The sequence below is a fragment of the Rhinoderma darwinii genome, chromosome 1, assembly GCF_050947455.1.
Source record: "Rhinoderma darwinii isolate aRhiDar2 chromosome 1, aRhiDar2.hap1, whole genome shotgun sequence".
Taxonomy (NCBI): Eukaryota; Metazoa; Chordata; class Amphibia; order Anura; family Rhinodermatidae; genus Rhinoderma; species Rhinoderma darwinii.
The window spans coordinates 296,610,158-296,628,940 of record NC_134687.1 but is presented as its reverse complement, the minus strand read 5'-3'; the positions used below and the strand labels follow the sequence as shown (position 1 = coordinate 296,628,940).

Genomic DNA, 18,783 nt, shown 5'->3' with positions numbered 1-18,783 from the left:
GATTGGTCGACAATGGAATGTGTATGGGGGCCACCCAACTCTCTCCTGATGGCAGATGTCGGGGGGGGGGGGTTGGGGGGAAGAATAATCGACCATTTTGAATTACAATATGCCCGATCCTTTGTTCCCAGAGGAGATACACCTCTGGCAGCAGCTTATTCCTCTCTCCTCTTTCAAATAAACATGCACACTCGACCTATAGTTATTTAATGTGTATGGCCACCTAAATTCACTGCAGAATTTGTGTTATGTATGAAGTGTCCCTCATTCATCTTTTTTCAAATTCGCTAATAACCCTTAATCATGTATGGGTTGCAAAAAAACATAATCACATACTTTTTCGGCAGGGCACTTTTTTCTTTTTGTGAATCATACTATTGTCAAATGTGATACTTTTGTAATCGACCACAACAGCACTTACCGTCTGTCAGTACCACATCCCGTAGCTTTTCAAGCCGTTCAGCAAATCTTGCTACACCTCCAAGAAGCTGTGAGATGTCCTCCACTTCAATGAAGGTTCCTTCTCCACTTTCAGGAGGACTTGGGGCTCCTGCTGGTTTACTTGTTTTGCTTCTTGGGGAAGACAAGGGGATTCCTGCAGCACTAGCATGACGACTCAAACTTGTTGGTCTTTTTAGGGTACCGCCAGGGAGAGGGCTGCTGAGTGAAGGGTTACTGGAACCTTCAGTGGAGGACTCAATGATATCCTTTCGTGGAGCCTCCTACATTAATAAATAGGCAAAATTAAACCATGCTGTGTTAGTTTATGACAGGACATAGTCGTAAGGATTTTCTATTTACTGTAGCATGAAAATAAACATTTCCTAAACAATGTATGGAATAATAAAAAAAATAATTGTATAGTAAACATGGTAGCAGAACAATAGCAAAATTCTGCTCTTTAGTGCAATGCTCAAGACTTCCTCTACACTTTACCCAGATGTTGTGAAATGAAATTTCCACAACAACTAGAAAGCAACAAGATAACTATATACTATTCATATAAAACTATATATACCAAGAGATTACTTGCATTACATACAGAGATATCTAAAGTTGATCCCTTTAATAAGTCAGGGCATATGCAGGAGGACTGACTCAATAAATTGCTTTAAAACAAAAGAGTTTTTGTAATATACACTTCTGAACTTTTTGACATTTTATGCTTACCCTATGTAGCCTGATTAAAAATTAGACAGCATCATATTTACAACATAGTTTACCCGGTATCACAGGCTCCCAAAATACGCATTGATATACATTGTCAGGTGTTATTGGCTGCTATGACACAATTTGTTAGTAACTTGTTTACTGGTTAAAGCAGGCCATACACTTAAGATTAAGATCAGCCACAATGCGGCCGATTAATTATACATCAGATTTTTAGTATCAACATGCCAGACTAAACTGGCAGATCAGGGACAGTTAAAAAGAAAAACGGTGTAAAAAAACAGACTGTGCTTGCGCAAAGTGGTGAACGATCGGTTGTACTTGGACAATCATGCCATACACGCATAGATGGTGATCGTTCTCGTAAAGTTTTTAAATAATGGTCGAAAATGCCCATTTTGGCAGACCTTCATCTTATGTGTATGGCCAGCTAATCCGTAGTACTATTTAGTGACCATTACCAGCAATTATTTCAGGGATACCATGTACTGTTGAATTGTTTATGTACACAGATCTTACAGTGAATAAGAAACAAATATGTGACTGGACGTCTTCAACAGGTTTTTACAGGGAGTCCTGATAATTCACAAAGTATATAACGGTCTTTTGGTGGATGAAGACATTGAACTGAAATACACTGTCCATTATTATCTAAGGCAGAAATAGATAGTCTTATAAAGCAGACAATGCAATAAAGTGAGTCAAATCAAGCAACTATGAAGGTACCCAAGAAGTAGAGCAGTAGTATGCGTAAAGAGTGTGCTAGTAAAACCTATAGTGTCTACTATAGGTATATATAATAGAAAATGATAATATTTACCAAAGTGATATATATCATCTATACAATGGGCAGAAAGCTAATGAAATATGTGACATACTTAAGTATTCCAAACCATGCTTTATAATAGAATTTGTGATAATAACTTGAAAGCCATACTAGGTACGGTAGGCATAATGAAACACACTGTTAGTACATTACAACCAGTACTGAGAAGATGTGTATGGAGACTTACGCTTTGTGGTGCTGGACTTCCTGCTCTGCTTTTCTTTGATAAGGATGGAGTTTTCATCAGCTCCCGCTTCTTCCTTGAAAACATCCTGAGTATGGGTCGCTCCTGCCCCTTGTGATAATGGTGTTGCCACCTCTGTTAAGCACCTTAACAGACCTGATGTTGTGCTCACCCCTGCGACCCCACCTGGGGGGCAGATTCTAGGGGTGCTCAAAAAGCTGGTGCTGTGTGCCCAACACAACTCCTGTCATATGCCATGTGATGTTGAGCCGTTTCCTGATTGGACGATTGTAGTCCCAAAACTGACATAGACAGGAAGAGGTAAAGGGCGTTAACCCTGTAAGTGCTGGGACCACAGCAGCATCCTGTCCCCTCCCAAAGCTTTGTGTGCATGTCATGTGTCTCTATGTAAAGACTTTGTGTTTGTATGTGAGAGTGGAACAATAGAGGAAGTTATAGGGAGAGGTTATATGGAGTTACAGAACATCTGAAAAAAACTACAAAATACAAAGTAAAACACAAAGCTCGGACCGAAGCATGATCAGACAGGGTGGTTGTATATAGGAGAATGAAAAAACACAGGTTCTTAATGTTTTGTTTTTTTTTACTTTTGGAATATCAGTTCACTATGGACTGTTTCTATACATCTTATATTAAACCAAGAGCTCCCTGGGATACTGATTGGCCCAGCACCCAGAGAGGCCTTAAGAGGATCTGTGACAAGCCTTGCAGCGCCTACTTGACAAAATCAATGAGTAGGTGGAAGCGTTGTGCAGCATCCCCAAACTGCAGTTATAGTGACCGTACCAAGGACCCACTACTTCAATCCTTTAAGGACAATTTACAGATGTCAGTATTTAAGGTGAAACGGTTTCATGACAGATGCAATTTAAGGTGAATAGCAGTACTAGGTGGCCCTAATGTTTTAGTTATTGTGACTAAAAACAGAAAAGATAATGGGAGAGATGTACTAACATGACAGAATTATGTCACAAATTGCGCCACAAAATGGAAATACATTGCATGTGTAATGATGGGGGTAGGGAAACAGACAAGTGAGCCCTAATCTACCCGCCACTCAGTCCCTGCCTACTTGCAACGACCCGCCCTAGGCGACGGGGTACAACTGGGCGACGGTCCCTACGCTCAATAAGTGCACGACAGACAAACAGACAAGGGTACACAGCAGCTTAGGGAAATGGGGCAGTTGCCCACGGCAACACCGTGAGCAACAAGAGTGGTGAACGAGCCGAGTAAAACCAGGAGTGTACGAGGTACCAAACGCAGAGCAGGAGAGTAGAGAACAAGCCGAGTCAAACCAGGAGTGTACGAGGTACCAAACGCAGAGCAGGAGAGTAGTCAGTAAGCCAGGGTCAATATGAAGCAGGGTCAAATAGTTCAGAAGCTGCAGCAGGGCCAGGAAACCAAACGAGAAGAATCACAAGCAAGGAGGAACAGGAAAGGCAGGTATAAATAGACAGAGGGTGGGAGCTAGCTCCGTCTGGCCAGGCTGTGATAGGCTCTCCCACTCCTAAGCCTGCCATCCTGAGTGGTGGAAGATGGAGTCAGTCTCACAGACATAGAAGCAGGTGCAGACTGATTACCTATGGGCGTTGACACAGAAGCTGTACCTGGCAGATCCTTTACAGCATGTGACAAATGTAATTTTTTTAAACAATTTTTAAACCTACCTCAACAATTTTGAAAATGAAAAAACAGAGACATGGGTAAAACGTTTTGGTGAACCCCATTATTTAGTTGTCTGATGGAAGAACAAACACATGATTCCTTATTTCACGCTGGATAAAACTGTAAACATATACAAATACTGACAAGTGATCTAAAAATCAAATTACCGGCGCTCAAGCACCACACAAAAATGGTATTTGAATGTATTTATATAAAAATGTAGATTAAGACAAACAGAAAAAATATACTGTATCAAATATATACTACAATATTTATCAATAAAAACAAAATATGTATCACAATAGATATAGAATATGGGATGGCAATGGTTTGTGACATAGGTGTATAAATCTAATTGCACTAGAGCTCTACTTGAATTGTATAGCTTTATAATTCCACACTTGTGATGTGCTATAGATGAAATGCGCTATGTATGGCCGTCGCAGGGCCCTTGCCATGCAGTATTTTAGATTTTTTTGGGATATTAAAATCACCAATGTCACTCGCATACGCAACCGTCACGAGGCTAATAGTGAGTCACCCTTCATTTGGCAATATATACAAATACTGCTCTCTTAATACTGGTGTCAGGGATTGCATTTGGCTCTATGGTATACTAGTCCTTCTCAATGAATTAGAATATCATCAAAAAGTAAATTTATTTCAATAATTCAATTCAAAAAGTGAAACTCATATATTCTATAGATTCATTACACACAGAGTGATCTATTTCCAGCATTTTTTTCTTTTAATGTTGATGATTATGGCTAACAGTTAATGAAAACCCAAAATTTAGTGTCTCAGAAAATTAGAATATTATATAAGCCCAATTTCAAATATGATTTTTAATACCGAAATGTCGTCCTACTGAAAAGTATGTACAGTATATGCACTCAATACTTGGGCTCCTTTTGTGTGAATTACTGCATCAATGCGGCGTGGCATGGAGGCGATCAGCCTGTGGCACTGCTGAGGTGTTATGGAAGCCCAGGTTGCTTTGATAGCGGCCTTCAGCTCGTCTGCATTGTTGGGCCTGGTGTCTCATCTTCCTCTTGACAATACTTCATAGATTCTCTATGGGGTTTAGGTCAGGCAAGTTTACTCGCCAATCAAGCGCAGCGATACTGTGGTTATTAAACCAGGTATTGGTACTTTTGGCAGTGTGGGCAGGTGCCACGTCCTGCTGGAAAATGAAATTAGCATCTCCATAAAGCTTGTTAGCAGAGGGAAGCATGAAGTGCTCGAAAATTTCCTGGTAGACGGCTGCGCTGACTCTGGACTTGATATCACACAGTGGACCAACACCAGCAGATGACATGTCTCCCCAAACCATCACTGACTGTGGAAACTTCACACGGTACCGCAAGCAGCTTGGATTGACGCCTCTCCACTCTTCCTCCAGACTCTGGGACCTTGATTTCCAAATTAAATGCTAAATTTACTTTCATCTGAAAACAAGACTTTGGACAACTGAGCAACAGACCAGTCCTAGTAAAGGCTTAGGTGTCCTTTGCAGGTGGTTTGTGTTGATTGGCTGATTAGAGTGTCACATAACGAGACTACAATCTTCAACAAAATTTTGGGTTTTCATTAACTGTTAGCCATCATAATAATAATATCACGTAATAATCATCAACATTAAAAGAAAAAAAACTCTGGAAATAGATCACTCTGTGTGTAATGAATCTATATAATATATGAGTTTCACTTATTGAATTGAATTACTAAAAAAAATTAACTTTTTGATGATATTCTAATTCATTTATGAACGTCCGGCACCCGGCCGGGAAACCCTGCCGTGTGAATGAGGCCTTAGTAAACGGATTAGAACGGATCATGATGGACCCTGACAGATCTGTTATATCGGTCGTTGATCTTGTAAAAATAAAAGCCATGATGCCAGTGTGAACAGAGTCTAAAGTAGTTTTCCGCATCACGCTGCACTATGCTGTCCAGTAAAAGAAAAATGTCATCCTGCTGGACCCATTATAAGTCAATAGGGAGGAATAATCATAACAGATTGTAACAGGAGACAGATCCCTCAAATAGATTATAATGTTTTTTTATCATGCATCCTGTAAAAACAAAAGTCATGACTACTGTGTTAACAAGGTCAAATATATACATGTCTTACGCTTTTTACCTTGTGTGAGACATTGCGAAGTAAAAAAATAACTTCAAAACTTAACCCTTTATAGTACAGCATTTCACATGTTAAATATTACTGTTATTTTTCTGTAAAAAAAAACAAAAAAACATGTTTATTAAAATGTAGCATACTGCATCTTGTAATCTTTAGAAGTAACTGTTTGAAACCACCCAGAGATACAAATAAATGAACCGCTCGGAGTAGTATCTGCAGTGCCAGAAGACAGCCCTCTATGGCACTTCAGTTGCTGTGTAATGACACAAAAGGTAATACATGTCATGTCAAAGGTCACCAAGAGCACAAAAATGACTGGGAGTGCCCAACAAGCTACTCAGTGTAACTAGAAGAGATTTTCCTTTAAGCAAAATGTGTTTATTGATCTCTACAGACATTTTAAGAAAGACCAATTTTGTATATTTTCAAGAGATTGTACTCAACAAGCAATGTAAGTAAAATAATAGAAACTAATCTCTGCAATTATAGCAGGGAATTTCACATAAAACAAGTCTTTATGGAACTTTGACTAAGGCCTCATGCACACGACCGTAGCCATGTGCACAGCCGTGATTTTCATGTCGGCCGGCCACGGAGTGACAGCCGCGAGCCGCCCGTAAATCGCGGGCCGTGCACATGGCCGCGGGGATTATTTTCAATGAGCCCGGACCGCAGAACACGGCTGTAATAAGGCTTGCCTGTTCTTTCTACGGTCCGGGCTCCGGGGCCATGCACGGACCGTGAAAACCAAGGTCGTGTGCATGGCCCCATAGGAATGAATGGGGCCGCAATTCTCCCGTGGATTTTCTGGGGAATTGCGGCAGCAAAAGCACGTTCGTGTGCATGGGGCCTTATAGTAATAGAAAAATGTTCCTGTAATCTGAGTTTACATTCCTTTTTTCCCCCATATTGCATATCCCCAGCCAGTGAAGTCAACTCCCTAGAAAGACGGCAAAAGACTAACTTCACATATGCAGTTTTTAATACAGTTTTTTTTTAACCAAACACAGGGTGAATGCAAGAGAAGAGACATGTAAGGCTTTCCTTTAGGCTACATTCACACTAGAGTGACAGATTTACGTGCGTAAAACTCTCTGTGTGCGTTGCGGCTTTACATCAGTGTGCTTTGTGTGTGGCATGTGTTTTTCACGCACTTGCAAGCACTTTTTTTCTTTTTCAAATGTAATTGATGCGTGAAACACGGACAGCACATGGATGTGCGTCCGTGTGCTGTCTGTGGTTTTCACGCACCCATTGACTTCAATGGGCGACTAGGTGCGTGAAAACGCACCAATATAGGACATGCAGTGAGTTTCACGCAACGGACACGCTGCGTGAAAATTCACGCATGTGTGAATAGTCCCATTGAAATCAATGGGTCCGTGTGGTGTGATTTGTTTCAACGCACAGCACACAGACGAGATTCATGCTCGTCTGAATGAGCCCTTATTCTTTTACTTGCCCTTGGATCCATACCTGGCTTTGGCTCAAATAATTGAATTAAAAACTGCATCAAAGATGGTATGGCTGGGTTCACATGACCTATTTTCAGGCGTAAACGAGGCGTTTTACGCCTCGAATTACGCCTGAAAACACGGCTCCAATACGTCGGCAAACATCTGCCCATTCATTTCAATGGGTTTGCCGATGTACTGTGCCGACGACCTGTAATTTTACGCGTCGCTGTTAAAAAATGGCGCATAAAATAACAGCCTCGTCAAAGAAGTGCAGGACACTTCTTGGGACGTAATTTGAGCCGTTTTCATTGACTTCAATGAAGAACAGCTCCAAATTACGTCCGTAATGGACGTCTCGCAAAACACGAGTACGAGCAATTACGTCTGAAATGCAGGAGCTGTTTTCTCCTGAAAACAGCTCCGTAATTTCAGCCGTAATTGACGTTATCGTGTGCACATACCCTATGTGTGAATCCAGCCTCAGGCAATGTCCACAAATAGCCTTGTCTGAGAATTTTTGTTAAAAAAAATGCACCATCCAAGTAAATATGAACTTCTATTCACACAATGTTGTTTTGTTTGTAGCTTTTCATATATAAGCATACTGAAGGTATGGCTATTTTCAACCACAATAATGACAAAAATGCAGCAAAAAATGGCAACATATGTTTTGTGTTCTTTTTCTCGTGTAGTTTTTGAAATTTCTTTAAACCTTAAACCGCTATATGAATCAATGTGTAAACTAGCCCTAACAGAAAACTGGGGCTGGAATAATACTGGAAATTCAAGAAATGCAAATGACCAGTTCACTTTAACCCCTTAATGACCGGGCCATTTTGCACGTTAATGACCAAGGATTATTTTTTGTTTTTTCACGGTCGCATTCCAAGAGTCGTAACTCTTTTTTTATTCCGTCGACATAGCCGTATAAGGGCTTGTTTTTTGCGGGACGAGTTGTATTTTGTAATTGCACCATTTTTAGATGCTTATAACATATTGATTAACTTTTATTAACTTTATTTTAGGAGAGAATTGAAAATAAGCAGCTATTCCAGCATTAATTTTCACGTTATAAATTTACGCCGTTTACTATGCAGCGTAAATAACATGTTAACTTTATTCTATGGGTCGGCACGATTATGGGGATACCAAATATGTAAAGGTTTTATATGTTTTTTCTACGTTTGCACAATAAAAAGCCTTTTAGAAAAAAATTACTTGTTTTTGCATCGCCGCGTTCCAAGAGGCGTAACGTTTTTATTTTTCCGTCGATGTGGCCGTACGTGGGCTTGATTTTTGCGGGACAATGTGTAGTTTTTATTAGTACTATTTTGGGGTACATAGGACTTATAGATTAACTTTTATTTTATTTTTTATGGGGGGAATGGGAGAAAAGAGAGAATTTTGACGTTGTTTTTTGCGTTTTCTTTGGACGCCGTTCATCCGGCGGTTTAATTAATATGTTCATTTTAGTGGTCAAGTTGTTACGAATGCGGGGATACCATATATGTGTATGTGTGATTTGTTTTGACAGTTTTACTAAATAAAACCACTTTTTGGGCCAAAAAAGTAGTTTTATTTGACTTTGACTGTAATTATTTATTTATTTTTTTCACAAACTTTATTTAACTGTTTTACTTTTTTTTTTTTAGTCCCACCAGGGGACTTCACTATGCGATGTGCCGATCGCATATATAATGCTTTGGTATACTTCGTATACCAAAGCATTATTGCCTGTCAGTGTAAAACTGACAGGCAACCTGTTTGGTCATGCCTCCGGCATCGCCTAACAGGCAGATGTTGAAGGCAGACCTGGGGGTCTTTGTTAGACCCCCGGCTGTCATGGAAACCCGACGGCGACCCGCGATTTGTTTGCGGGGGCGCCGATCGGGTGACAGAGGGAGCTCCCCCCTCTGTCAAACACATTAAATGCCGCTGTCACTATTGACAGCAGCATTTAATGGGTTAAACTGCCGGAATCGGCGCGCGCTTCGATTCCGGCAGTTGCAGCGGGAGCCAGGCTGTGTATAACAGCCGTGCTCCTGCCGCTGATCGCGTGGGTACAGTGGCAGTACCCGCGCCATCACAGGACGGATATATCCGTCCTCCTGCGCGAACTAGCAGCTGCTGAGGACGGATATATCCGTCCTTCGGCGTTAAGGAGTTAAAGCATAACAAACTTTTTAGGTGACTTTTCAGAATAAGATGTCATATGTGTCTACATGAGGAATAACACTATTTCTGGCCATTATATGACTTGTATCCGCCATTTTTTTTAGCAATTTTCCGCTCTGCATGCGCTATATCTAATTCTCAGTTGTCTCTCAGCTAGGGGTGGAGCCTAACTGCTATCAAGTCTTGTATACACTGCACACATTGAAGAGGAGAAACCTGCTTTTCTATCTCTATCACATATATAGATGCTGCAGCAAAATGGAGAGGAGATAATACAGCAGTAATAAGTAGTGTAGCTGAGAATTCAGCACTAGGGTGAGATAACTTACCAAGAAGATGCAGTAGCAGCGTCTGCCGGTGTCTTTTTCACTTTGCTCTTGCTCCCCCTCTCCTCTCCATAGATTTGTATTGGCAGGCAGTGAAGAGACACACTTCCACTTTCTACAGTCCATAAATTTTGCTCTGCAATTAGGGATGGATTTTGCTTGACAACAGGGGGTGGACAGCAGATTACAGGAAGGAAGACACCTAGTGGCAGTAACTTCACTACAACTGAGATGCTTTTTCTAACTGGTTAAATGATTGGGAACCCTGCCCACTATTGTCTCTATCCCACCCAAGTAGGGCATTTGAAAAGGAGTTTTCTAAACCAGACAATCCATTTAAGACACAAAGCTATCCAACATCTCTATCACCCATGTGAAAAAGTAACTCCCCTTTAGTTAATCAATTTTAAGCTTAATTATAGCCAACCCTGTTAAATATAAATACATCAAGACAAGAAGGTTATGTGTAATGCGGGGTAACTGGAGTGGTTCCCATTTAAATAGTGGTTCCTATTTAATCCCATTTACTTGAATAGAAGCAGAGCTACAGTAACCAGCACGGCCGCTATACAGAGGTCAAAGACTTCTGCATCCGGCACCGACCCTGCATAGCTTCTGGTGCCCAGAGGCAGCCGGATCAACTGTTTGTGCGGGGTCCGGGTGTCACCGATCATATACTGACGACCTATCCTGTGGATAGGTCATCAGCATAAAAAAACAGCCCCCAACCTGGACAACCACTTTTAAGTGGCACAGTCTCTTAAACATCGCAAGTATAAACACTTTAATAAAGAGAATTATCTCCTGCTCCCGGTCTCTACTTGTCTCCTTGAGACCACACCCACACCCAACAGGCAGCTCCACCAGGAGGTCTCCAGACCTTACGAAAGGTCTTCTCCTATACTCCCATTCAACACAGGATTACTCTAACCTTTTCACTAGAACCCTGGCTCTCAAAGGTACTAACCACTACATTTCCTAATGACTATTCCAATAGTTCAGACTTTCCTGAGAACTACAATCACTAGGCCAAGTCTCAGGCCTACAGAGCAACCAGCCCCCCACTGTAATTTTCTCAAAGGCCCACCAATTCAGGGATTTCTTTATCCCCCACTAAGCCCAACTACAAATTTACCCCAGGTTTGAGCACAGTAATGCTCACCTGCACACTGGCCCCCACTCCCGGGTTGACTATCTCCACAACCTCTGCAGAATTCTCAGAGATACTGCTCTGGCTGACAATAATATGCCACCGGGACCGCTTCAGTGATGGCCCACAAAGAACTCTGTCAAGCCATCCTCCCCCTTGGCCTGCCTCTGTCATCCCCAGACTCAACACTCCTCACACTGTTCACCCTCACGACTCTCTTCATTGCAAAAACACTAACTTATATGTACTCCCCTCTGTATCTCCTATCAGCATGGTGGCACAGCATATCAGTGTCACCATGCTTTTCCTCTTGCCAGCAGCAGGGTCTTCCTGGGCCTGCCAGTGCTCCACACCTCCCCCGTCATCGTCTTCATTAAGTCCTCACTCCATCCCACGATGAAAGCACTGCTCAAGCGGCAGCGCCGCAGGGCATTGTGGCCTGACCTCCTCTAGGAGCCTGCAAAATAAAAGCGACTTATCCATATCATTAGGTGTCTAAACAGTCTCAGCAGCTTTACAGTCCTACTTAAAGCACCAGGTAACTATATACAAAGAAAGGATACATATAAACAGTCCATAGGCTGCAAATGGTGGGTGTATTTAGTTCTGTAGCTCGGCCGCTATTCCGTGAACGGAGCCATCTGCTTCCAGCTCCAACTACTGCGTAACGTTCAAAACATCTGATATACTGATGACCTATACTGAGGGCTCCATTCTGACGGAAATTCTGACGGAAAGCACAGAATAGAGCCCTGATGCATATGTGAACGAAGCCTAACATCAATTTAGAGATCATAAAACTTTCACATTGCGAACCTGATAACTAAATAAGGACTAAGGCCCCATGCACACGACTGTGCCCGTAATCACAAAAAAGCATTTGCTGGCCGCTCTCCCATATAAAGTATGGGAGCATGGTTCGTAAAAAGCAAAAAATAGGACATGTCCTATATATATCTCAAATACATAAATATATAATCAGGTAAATATAAGTTACAGATCGTTATATCAGTAATGTAAGCAAAAAGGAAAATGCATTAAAGAGAGAATTGGCTTGTTCATATAGGTGTTGGAGTCTCCGTTGCTGTGCTATTTTGTCCAGCAAAATTACAGATACCATGGTGGAAAGCCAACAGAACCTAATAAAGTCAATAGGTTCCATTGGGCACCATTGGTGTCCGTCATGCAACTGATCAGACGGCTCAGGTTTTTCATTGTTCTGCTCCTATGGGAGCAGAGCAAAGGAAAGCCCTAACACAGATGTGAACACAGCCTAAGACTTCAAATATCTTAGCTAAAAAAGTGGCAATATGGCAAGGTGAAAACTAGATATACATATAATAAATATTCTTGTTTTAAAGAGGCTCTGTCACCAGATTATAAGTGCCCTATCCCCTACCTAATCTGATAGGTGCTGTAATGTAGATAACAGTGGTTTTTATATTGAAAAACTATCATTTTTGAGCAAGTTATGAACAATTTTAGATTTATGCTAATTCGTTTCTTAATGCCCAACTGGGCATTTTTTAACTTTTGACCAAGTGGGTGTTGTAAAGAGAAGTGTATGACGCTGACCAATCAGCGTAATCCACTTCTCTCCATTCATGTCTCTCTGTACTCACAGCACAGCGTGATCTCGCGAGATCACGCTGTGCTGTCACATACACCCACAGTGACTTTATAGAAGTGTCTTGAAAGTGAATAGACATTGCCTCCAGCCAAGATGCGATGTCTATTCACACTCCCGACACTTCAGTAAAGTTTCTGTGGGACTTACTCACACAGCACAGCGTGAACTCACGAGATCACGCTGTGCTGTGTGAGTAAGTACCATAGAAACTTTACCGAAGTGTCGGGAGTGTGAATAGACATTGCATCCTGGCTGGAGGCAATATCGCTATTAAAGAGGGAGGCTAAGGTACTAACCAGGCTTAAATGCTCAGGCAATAGGGGGTCATAGAAAGGAGAATACATCAAACAGGCTACATATAGAGTCCAAAAACTCCATCTCTTGTAGAATGGTTCAGCGTTATTAATAAGACTACTGAATATGAAAAAATGTCTTAACAAAAAACAAAAGAAAGAGAATCCTTAGAAAATGTCTCATCATGTGGAATAATGACTTTTTTAATAAAAAGTTAATAGGGATTGATTTTGTGCCCTTTTTTTCCCCTCTTCTCTCTGCTCGGGAGGGGGGGGGGATTATAATGGATAATAACTTTTTCCCTTCTGTATTTTTGTAATTTGTATTATAAAATTATATTATAAGTTAATTCCCACATAGAACTCTGGAATATCAAAGGGGTGGCACAACAGATGTATCATGAAATCAGCAATGACTTGTAGAGCGAAGCGAAAATCCTGCATGTTAGAGATACGTCTCTCTTGCAGCTGGGACAGACTTCAAAGAGAAGTGGAGTTGCAGAGTTAGTCGGGGAATGTCTGTGTAGAGTGTCATTGGAGAACCCTCGAACTGGATTGGCCCATGAAAACAATGTCTCTTGGTCAGTTGGGATCTGCTGACCAGGCACGGGCCATTCTGAAAACAGACCCTATTGCAGGTGGTGGAGCAGCGGATTCCCCCAACAGCGAGCCACGTATAGCGGTGAGAGAAAAACGTAAGGGGGGGGGGGGGCGCAGACCTCTTTAGATTTACACGAGCGTGTGCGTTTTGCGCGCGCAAAAAATGCTGCGTTTTGCACGCGCAAAAGGCACTTAACAGTTCCGTGTGTCATCACCATATGATGCGCGGCTGCGTGATTTTCGCGCAGCCGCCATCATTATGACACTTTGTTTGTATGTTTGTAAACAGAAAAGCACGTGGTGCTTTTCTGTTTTCAATCATACTTCTTACTGCTGTTGCGCGAATCACGCGCGTCCCACGGAAGTGCTTCCGTGTGGTGTGCATGATTTTCACGCACCCATTGACTTCAATGGGTGCGTGATGCGCGAACAGCGCAGAAATATAGGACATGTCGTGCGTTTCACGCAGCGGACACACACTGCGTGAAAATCACGGACTGTCTGCACGGCCCCATAGGCTAACATAGGTACGTGCGACGCGCGTGAAAATCACGCGCGTTGCACGGACGTATTACACGCTCATGTAAATCCTCCCTTACTTGAACATTCTTAGTATGAAGCTTTGAGTCAAAGTCTTTAAGGAAATAAGACATAGCCAAAAGAGAGTGAGATTGTGTGTGAACAACTCCCTGCAAAGACTGCAATACCAGATTAGTAGATTTTTTGAAGGCAGACCTTTGGGCCTGCAGGGCGCAGACTAAGGCCTAAACATTTGCCAGGTCCTGTTTCGATGGGTTATAGAGTCCAAGGCTTTGGTGGGAAACTATGTTAAAAGATTTCTAATGAGGCCGTTCTACACTTCAATTGCCAAGTTTTATGATTAGGTAAACTGAAGCATGGTGAACTCTGGGGAGAGAGGGTCAACTGAAGTGTGCAACTCCCATAAAGTGTGGGGTGAAGGTGGGGTAGGTGCTTCCAGGTCTTGCAAGTGAAGCACCCGAATCAGCAGAAGATACCATCGGCAGAATGATTGTTAGTCCTTCGCCAGATCGCCCCAGAGCAAGGTGACAGAGAGATGGGGTGTGGATCACCTTCGATGTAAGGTCTCCATGCGCCGTCCTGGATGTTGTGTGCAGTGAGATAAGAAAGGAGAACACTAACAGCGGTATCAACACTACCTATCTTTGGGAGAGAAGACACAGCTACGGAGCCTATCTGAGAAGTGGGTTCTACTGGAGAAGCAGCGCAAGGCAAGTATGTGAGCCTAGAAGAGAAACAGCATGATGAATCCGAGAGGTGACAAGGCCTCAGGCTGGTCGTAACAGTTGTGGGCCTCACCCCATGAATTGGGTCCATGGAAGAAAGCATCTAGGGTACTGGGAAGTCTAAACATCGTGCCGCTTTGATTATCCTGGTTTTGTGTCTCTTGCCCATCGTAGAAGCAGGGTTTAACCCCTTCAGGCCCTAGCCTGTTTTCGCCTTCATGACACAGCCGATTTTTTCAAATTTGACATGTGTTCCTTTATGTGGTAATAACGTTGGAATGTCCAAATATCCAAGCGATTCTGAGATTCTTTTCTCGTGACATATTGTACTTTATGTTAGTGAAAAAATTTGGTCGATAATTTTGGTATTTATTTCTGAAAAACACCAACATTTTAAAAAATTAGCAATAATTAGCATTTTTCTAAATTTAAACGTATCTGCTTGTAAAATAGATAGTAATACCACACAAAATAGTTACTAGTTAACATTTCCCATATGTCTACTTTATGTTTGCATCATTTTTTGAACGTCTTTTTATTTTTCTAGGACGTTAGAAGGCTTAGAACTTTAGCAGCAATTTCTCATATTTTAAAGAAAATTTAAAAAGGCAATTTTTTCAGGGACCAGTTCAGTTCTGAAGTGGGATTGAGGGCCTTATACATTAGAAAATCCCCAGAAGTCACCCCATTTTTAAAACTGCACCCCTCAAGGTAGTCGAATCAGCATTCACAAAGTGTTTTAACCCTTTAGGAAGTAAAGCAAAGTAGAGGTGAAATTGACAAATTTTATTTTTTTTGCCGAAATTCATTTCTAATTAAAAACAAATTTGTAACACAGAAGGTTTTACCAGAGAATTGCAACTCAATATTTCTTGCCCAGATTCAGCAGTTTTTAGAAATATCCCACATGTGGCCCTAGTGTGGTAATGGACTGAAAGGCTGGGTTCACACGTGGCGGAATTTCACTGGAATTCCGCTGCGGACACTCCGCAGCGTTAATCCGCAGCGGAGCCGTTTCTCCATTGACTTCCACTTCTATTTAGAAGTGTTCGTTTAGACGAGGGTAAAATTCCGCTGCGGAGCATAGGCTGCGGAGCGGAATTTGGTGTCCGCAGCATGCTCTGTCTGTTGCGGACCAGTGGCGGACTCATGGCGGAATTTCTCCATTGACTTCAATGGAGATTCTAAATTCCGCAATGAAGTCCGCAGCTGTCATGCACATGTTATGTGTGCTGCGGATGCGTCTTGCTTTTTTGACATGACATTTCTTCATTCTGGCTGGACCTATGTATTTCTAGGTCTACAGCCAGACTGAGGAAGTCAATGGGGCTCCCGTAATTATGGGAGCGTTGCTAGGAGACGTCAGTAAATAGTCACTGTCCAGGGTGCTGAAAGAGTTAAGCGATCGGCAGTAACTGTTTCTGCACCCTGGACAGTGACTACCGATCCCAATATACAGCAACCTGTCAAAAAAATAGAAGTTCATACTAACCGAGAACTCCCTGCTTCTGTCTCCAGTCCGGCTTCCCAGGATGACGTTTCAGTCTAAGTGACGGCTGCAGCCAATCACAGGCTGCAGCGGTCACATGGACTGCCGCGTCATCCAGGGAGGTCGGGCTGGATGCCGAAAGAGGGACGCGTCACCAAGACAACGGCCGGTAAGTATGAAAGTCGTTTACTTTCACTAGGGAAAGTGCTGGCCCTTCTCTCTATCCTGCACTGATAGAGAGAAGGGAAGCACTTTTACCGCAGTCCGCAGCAGCTAGTCCGCATCAATTTACTGCACATTTTGGGCAGATCCGCCGCAGAATCTGCAACGCGGATTCTGTGTGGCATTGATGCGGACAGTTGCGGAGGAAATACGCCACGTGTGGGCATGCCCAAACACAGGTCTCAGAAGCAAAGTAGCACCTAGTGGATTTTGGACCTCCTGTTTTTTAGAATATATTTTAGGCACCAGGTCAGGTTTGAAGAGGTCTTGTGGTGCCAAAACAGTAAAAACACCCCAAAATGTACCCCATTTTGGAAACTACACCGCCAAAGGAATTTATCTAGTGGTATAGTTAGCATTTTGACCACACAGGTTTTTCGCTAAATTTATTAGCATTAGTCTGTAAAAATGAAAATCTACTTTTATTCTGAAAAAACATAGAAATTGTAAATATTTACAAGGAATAATAAAGAAAATGCACCCCAACATTTGTAAAGCAACGTCTCCCGATTATGGCAATATCCCATATGTGGTAATAAACTGCTGATTGGACCCACAGCAGGGCTCAGAAGGGAAGAAGCCCCATTTGGATTTTGGAGCACGGATTTGGCTGGATTGGTTTTCGGTGCCATGTCGCGTTTGCAATACCCTGGAGGGACCAAAGCAGGGGAAACCCCCCAAAAGTGACCCCATTTTGGAAACTACACCGCCCAAGGAATTTATCTAGTGGTATAGTTAGCATTTTGACCACACAGGTTTTTCGCTAAATTTATTAGAATTAGTCTGTAAAAATGAAAATCTACTTTTTTTCTGAAAAAACATAGAAATGTTTAATATTTACAAGGAATAATGAAGAAAATGCACCCCAACATTTGTAAAGCAATGTCTCCCGATTACAGCAATATTCCATATGTGGTAGTAAACTGCTGATTGGACCCACAGCAGGGCTTAGAAGGGAAGGAGCGCCATTTGGATTTTGGAGAGCGGATTTTGCTGGATTGGTTTTTAGGTGCCATGTCGCGTTTCCAATGCCCTGGAGGGACCAAAACAGGGGAAACCCCCCAAAAGTGACCCCATTTTGGATCTACAGCTCTCAAGGAATTTAACTAGGGGTATAGTTAGCATTTTGACCACACAGGTTTTTTGCAGAATTTAGTGGAATTAGGCAGTGAAAATGAGAATAGATTTTTTTCTGAAAAAGCATAGAAATTTTACATTTTTACAAGGAATAAAGGAAAAAAAAGAACCACAACATTTGTAAAGCATTTTCTCCTGATTACGGCATTACCCCATATGTGGTAATAAACTGCTGATTGGACCCATGGCAGCGCTCAAAAGGGAAGGAGCGCCATTTGGATTTTGAAGCACGGATTTTGCTGGATTGTTTTTCGGTGCCATGCCGCTTTTGCAACGCCCTGGAGGGACCAAAACAGTGGAAACCCCCCAAGTTACCCCATTTTGGAAACACCACTCAAGGAATTTTTCTAGGGGTATAGTGAGCATTTAGACCCCACGGGTCTTTTGCAGAATTTATTAGAATTAGGCCATGAAAATGAATATCACAAATTTTTTCCACTAAAATGTTGAATTTTCTCATTTTCACAAGGGATAAAGGAGAAAAATACAACCAATTTTTGTAAAGCAATTTCTCCCGAGTACGGAAGTACCCCACATGTGGTCAAAAGTTTTTTTTCATTAGAAATGAATTAACCCTTTCAGGACTGATCCATTTTTTGCTTTCTTATTTTCGTTTTTCACTCCCCGCCTTCCAAGAACCATAACTTTTTTCTTTTTCCATCAGTAGAGTGATGTGAGGGCTTATTTCTTGTGGGAGGAATTGTAGTTTCTATTGATACCATTTAAAGTGCCATAAAAAGTACTGGGAAACTGAAAAAAAAATAGGAAAATATAGGAATATAGGAAAAAAATCTGATTCCATTTTTTGGGGTTTTCGTTTTTACAGCTTTCGCCGTGCGGTAAAAACGAAAACGACAGCGATTTTGGCGGTTTAAATTATTTACGTTTTTTACCGTGTTCACAGTGCAAGTTAAATATCGGTATATTGTAATAGTTCGGCCTTTTACGGACGAAGCGATACCAATTTTGTTTATTTTTTTACATTACTTTAGAAGAAAAATGGGAAAAGGTTTTTTTTTTTTTAACG

At 41.8% G+C, this 18,783-nt stretch overlaps 1 protein-coding gene across 1 annotated transcript in view; it reads right to left on the bottom strand.

Moving 5' to 3' along the window:
* ARHGAP45 (Rho GTPase activating protein 45) overlaps window positions 1-2,421 on the bottom strand; it is a 115,995-nt gene extending 113,574 nt beyond the window's left edge. The window contains exons 1-2 of the mRNA XM_075851019.1: window positions 2,184-2,421; window positions 422-722 (exon numbers count right to left, since the gene is read on the bottom strand). Coding sequence (XP_075707134.1) covers window positions 422-722; window positions 2,184-2,267 — 385 coding nt within the window. The 5' untranslated portion in view covers window positions 2,268-2,421. The remainder of the gene's footprint in view (window positions 1-421; window positions 723-2,183) is intronic.
* Between the last annotated feature and the right edge of the window lie 16,362 nt (window positions 2,422-18,783).